This window comes from Cebus imitator, unplaced genomic scaffold (genome assembly GCF_001604975.1).
Source record: "Cebus imitator isolate Cc_AM_T3 unplaced genomic scaffold, Cebus_imitator-1.0 Scaffold444, whole genome shotgun sequence".
NCBI lineage: Eukaryota > Metazoa > Chordata > Mammalia > Primates > Cebidae > Cebus > Cebus imitator.
Genome location: NW_016107759.1, coordinates 398,199 through 403,230, shown reverse-complemented (window position 1 = coordinate 403,230; position 5,032 = coordinate 398,199). Strand labels below are relative to the sequence as shown.

Sequence of the window (5,032 nt, the reverse complement as noted above, 5' to 3'; positions counted from 1 at the left end):
GAAACTCCGTCTAAAAAAAAAAAATAAAAAAAATAAAATAAAATTTTTTTTTTTTTTAAGGCTGGTCAAGTGAAGCAGTGGGAGTGAAGGAACAAAGAAATCTGTAACTGGTTGTGATCAATTATTTGTTAACACCACTGCACTCGGACCAGCCTAATTTTTGTATTTTTAGTAGAGATGAGGTTTTGCCATGTTGGCTAGGCTGGTCTCAAACTCCTGATCTCAGGTGATCCGCCTGCCTCAGCCTCCCAAAGTGCTGGGATTACAAGCATGAGCCACTGCATCCGGCCTATTTTATTTTTTTAGAGACAGGACCTTGCTCTATCGCCCAGGCTAGAGTGCAGGGGTGTGTGATTGTAGCTCACGACAGCCTTGAACTCCTGGGCTCAAGTGGTCTTCTTGCCTCAGCCTTCCAAGTAGCTGGGACTACAGACATACGCCACCATACCCGGCTAATTAAGAAAGTTTTTGATTTTTGGCCGGGCGCAGTGGCTTACGCCTGTAATCCTGGCGCTTTGGGAGGCCAAGGCGGATGGATCATGAGGTAAAGGGATCAAGACCATTCTGGCCAACATGGTGGAACCCTGTGTCTACTAAAAATACAAAAATTAGCTAGGCACGGTGGCGCACACCACTTGTCCTCACTACTCAGGAGGCTGAGGCAGGAGAATTGCTTGAACCCGGGAGGTGGAGGTTACAGTGAGCCGAGATCTCACCACTGCACTTCGGCTGGCGACAGAGTGAGACTCCGTCTCAAAAAAAAATTTTTTTTTTGTAGAGATTGGGTCTCACTATGTTGCCCAGGTTAGTCTTGAACTTGTGGGCTCAAGGGATCCTTCAACCTTAGCCTCCTGAGCAACTGGGACTACGGGTGCGTAGCACCACGCCTGGCCCTGTGGATCCTTCTTGCTTCCAGCTGTAAGCCGCTGTGGGCAGGTAACGTGTGCAATGTGAGAAAGTTGGTGTGGGGGACACATTGCATCCATGTAGACCAGGGACAGCAGTGTGGAGTGGTGGCTAGGAGAGCCCCCTTGAGTTGGTCCGGGGTTTTAGGGTTTTGTTTGTACCCTGTGGCTTGTTTAGCACTCCAGGCTTTTGAGCCCAGTGTGTTCCTGTAAAGCCTTCTCTCCAGCCACTTTTCGCCGGGACCACTTAAATGGCAGGCTGTGTTTCAGTCACCAGTGTGGCTGGGTTGAGAGGCATAGCCAAAGCTCCTGGGCTCCCGTAGGACGTGGCAGGAAGGACCGCAGACCGTGGCAGAGGTTTCTGTTGGAGCCCTTATCTCGTCTCTTTTGCACATCCCAGGCAGGCTTTTAGCAGCAGCTGCAGCAGCAGATTCTGTAGTTACTGATGTCTAAGAGGGTGGGTGGCTTGGTTTTCAGCTTGAGGAGTGAAGTCAGCTATAGCTTCTTTAGCTGAAAATTGTGTTTGAATTTCATTTTATTCTGTACCTTCCCTGCTCCTTAAAGTACCTAATTACTGTTTGCTCTCTGAAGGATACTTTCCTCACGAGAGAGGCTTTTAAGAGTCAAGTGCAGCTTTCTGACAGCGCACTTCAAGATTGTCTCCAGTGATGGTGTTAGAGCGCCTCTGTGGGTGTGAGTGGTGTCCTTGATCCCTTGGTCGATGGTGCTGAAGGTGACCCATGATTGACTGCTCTGAGGCGTGTGCTGAGAGCCAGAGGAACACGGCAGCGTGTGCTCACGTGTTGCAAGTGTGCCATGTGTGAAGTGACGCGGCAGGCGGGACACCGCGCTGTGAGCTGGAGGGCATGGGCTCAGAAGACACCCGCCTGCCCTGGGCGCACTAGTGAGCCTTCCTTTCTGAGTGTTGCCAGGCCGCTGGAGAAGTTGTCTCCATCCTGCTTGTGAGGGTCCAGCCCTCACCCAGATTTATGCATAGTCAGGACTAGAAGCAGCTTTCCTTCCCCTCACTCAGCTCTGCAGCTGAGGGGGGAGCTGCTCAGGCTGCCAGCCTCTGTGTCGTGTGTGCAGGGACACGTGTGAGGAGTGGTATTCCCGTGCCCGGGGCATTCCCTTCTTAGCATGAGAGGCATTCCAGTAGTTGTAAACGTTTCCAGAAATTGCTTTAATGTAGAACAATGCTTGTAGCCAAAATACACCTTGGCTGAAAATTTCAACTGAGTTTCTTGCTTTGAGTTTGAGTGGGGGGCATCATCACGAGTCTTGTCTTGAGAAAAGCTCTGGCCGTGCCTCATGGAGCCGTCTTTCCTAACCCTTGTCCTCTTAATGGTTTCAACAGGACAGATTGATTGACTTTGGAGCTGTTAAGTACTGATGTATTAGGGTGCAGCGCTCATTGTGCATTGACGCACAGAGTCCCAAAATGAATGTCCAGGAGCAGGGTTTCCCCTTGGACCTTGGAGCAAGTTTCACCGAGGATGCTCCCCGACCCCCAGTGCCTGGTGAGGAGGGAGAACTGGTGTCCGCAGACCCAAGGCCTGCCAGCTACAGCTTCTGCTCCGGGAAAGGTGTTGGCATTAAAGGTGAGACTTCGACCGCCACTCCGAGGCGTTCGGATCTGGACCTGGGCTATGAGCCTGAGGGCAGTGCCTCCCCCACCCCACCGTACTTGAAGTGGGCCGAGTCACTGCACTCCCTGCTGGACGATCAAGATGGGATAAGCCTGTTCAGGACTTTCCTGAAGCAGGAGGGCTGTGCTGACTTGCTGGACTTCTGGTTTGCCTGCACTGGCTTCAGGAAGCTGGAGCCCTGTGACTCGAACGAGGAGAAGAGGCTGAAGCTGGCCAGAGCCATCTACCGAAAGTACATCCTCGATAACAACGGCATCGTGTCCCGGCAGACCAAGCCGGCCACCAAGAGCTTCATCAAGGGCTGCATCATGAAGCAGCTGATCGATCCTGCCATGTTTGACCAGGCCCAGACAGAAATCCAGGCCACTATGGAAGAAAACACCTACCCCTCCTTCCTTAAGTCTGATATTTATTTGGAATATACGAGGACAGGCTCGGAGAGCCCGAAGGTCTGTAGTGACCAGAGCTCTGGGTCAGGGACAGGGAAGGGCATGTCTGGATACCTGCCGACTTTAAACGAAGATGAGGAATGGAAATGTGACCAGGACGTGGACGAGGACGATGGCAGAGAAACTGCTCCTCCTGGAAGACTCCCTCAGAAGCTGCTCCTGGAGACAGCTGCCCCGAGGGCCTCCTCCAGTCGACGGTACAGCGAAGGCAGAGAGTTCAGGTGAGTCCGACGCCAGGCGTCTGCTTTCTGTACTCGCCTCCAGGAGCTGGAGAACAAGCCAGGGAAAGGTGCTGATGACGGGGCTTTAACCCACGCTGGATGTCCTGCTGCCGTTGCGGTTGGATTTTGGTTTGTTCTTATGACAATTTTGCTTTTGTCATTAGATACTTTTTTAATATCTGTAATGTTGAGAATACTTTCACTGAGAACAGACTAAAATATATGACTTTGTGAGTCATTAGGAACATCAGAATTCTGGCCGGGCGTGGTGGCTCACGCCTGTAATCCAAGCACTTTGGAGGCCAAGGCGGGCGGATCACCTGAGGTCAGGAGTTCAAGACCAGCCTGACCAACATGGTGAAACCCATCTTTAAAAAAGAAAGAAAGGAACATGAGAATTTTTAGAAGTCATAATGCCATTTAAACTCTACCCTTCAGTGGTAAAATCTGTACTCTCTTAAGTAGGTGGTGGATCTATCTGGTAGACATGATCCTTTGGGCTTAATAAAGGGAGGAATGGATATTTCAGGGCATCGATACTTGGAGACTTGGATTATTGCCTTTTTTTTTGAGACGGAGTTTCACTCTTGTTACCCAGACTGGAGTGCAATGGTGCGATCTCGGCTCACCGCAACCTCTGCCTCCTGGGTTCAGGCAATTCTCCTGCCTCAGCCTCCTGAGTAGATGGGATTACAGGCACGCGCCACCAGGCCCAGCTAATGTTTTGTATTTTGAGTAGAGACAGGGTTTCACCGTGTTGACCAGGATGGTCTCAAACTCCGGTCCTCAGGTGATCCGCCCGCCTCAGCCTCCCAAAGTGTTAGGATCACAGGCGTGAGGCCACTGCGCCTGGCCGGATTATTGCTTTTATAACGGTCTAAGCTTCTTCCTGGAGGCTGAGAAATAGTGGGGAGGAAGTTTAGGTGTGGGGAGTGGCCAGAGTGCTTTGAAAACTTCCTGTGGCTAGGTGGGCATTCCGAGATTGGGCTTTTTTTCTTGCCAACACAGTGCGTTGGTGCTGTGGTGCAGTCCACGCAGCCTGGGCCCTGAGGCAGTCCTCGCAGGCATCTGGGGTGCGTGTGCTGCTGGGGAGGGAGCAGAGCGGTGCTCAGCCTTGGACCCTTTTCTTCCTGCTTCCTTCCCTGTGATCCCTGTGTGGTTCCTGGAGGTGTATTTGGCTTTCGGGTTGGCATCTGTTGTGCTTGTGAGCAGAGCGCATGCGTTTCCCACTCTTTCTGTAGAGCTGATCACCGGAGGCTCCGGCCTGTGTAACTTTGGAAGCCTGGAACCCACGTGACCCCTGCTGATTTAATCAAGACTCTGAAAACACGTCCCCATGTGCTGGGACTCTCCCTTGTGGTTATTAAAACTCGGATCAGCTTTTCAAGCTTACTGTGACACAGAAATCGGCTACTTGCTCATAAACGCAGGATTAAACATTTCTGAGTGAAATGATTTAAGATGGACTGTCAGCCGGGCGTGGTGGCTCACACCTGTAATTCCAGCACTTCGGGAGGCCGAGGCGGGCGGATCACCTGAGGTCTGGAGTTCTAGACCAGCCTGGCAGCATAGAGAAACCCCATGTCTACAAAAATACAGAATTAGCCGGGTGTGGTGATGTACGCCTATAATCCCAACTACTTGGGAGGCTGAGGCAGGAGAATCGCTTGAACCTAGGAGGCGGAGGTTGGGGTGAACCGAGACTGCGCCATTGCACTCCCGCCTGGGCAACGTGAGCAAAACTCCATCTCAAAAATAACAAAAAAAAAAAAAAATTTTTTTTAAAAAAAAAAAAAAAAGGACTGTTA

At 51.3% G+C, this 5,032-nt stretch overlaps 1 protein-coding gene across 5 annotated transcripts in view; it reads left to right on the top strand.

Moving 5' to 3' along the window:
- Positions 1-5,032, top strand: part of AXIN1 (axin 1) — a 65,546-nt gene that overhangs the window by 5,368 nt on the left and 55,146 nt on the right. For all 5 annotated transcript variants that reach the window (XM_017510847.2, XM_017510845.2, XM_017510846.2 and 2 more), the window contains exon 2: positions 2,263-3,224. In XM_017510847.2, coding sequence (XP_017366336.1) covers positions 2,347-3,224 — 878 coding nt within the window. In that variant the 5' untranslated portion in view covers positions 2,263-2,346. The remainder of the gene's footprint in view (positions 1-2,262; positions 3,225-5,032) is intronic.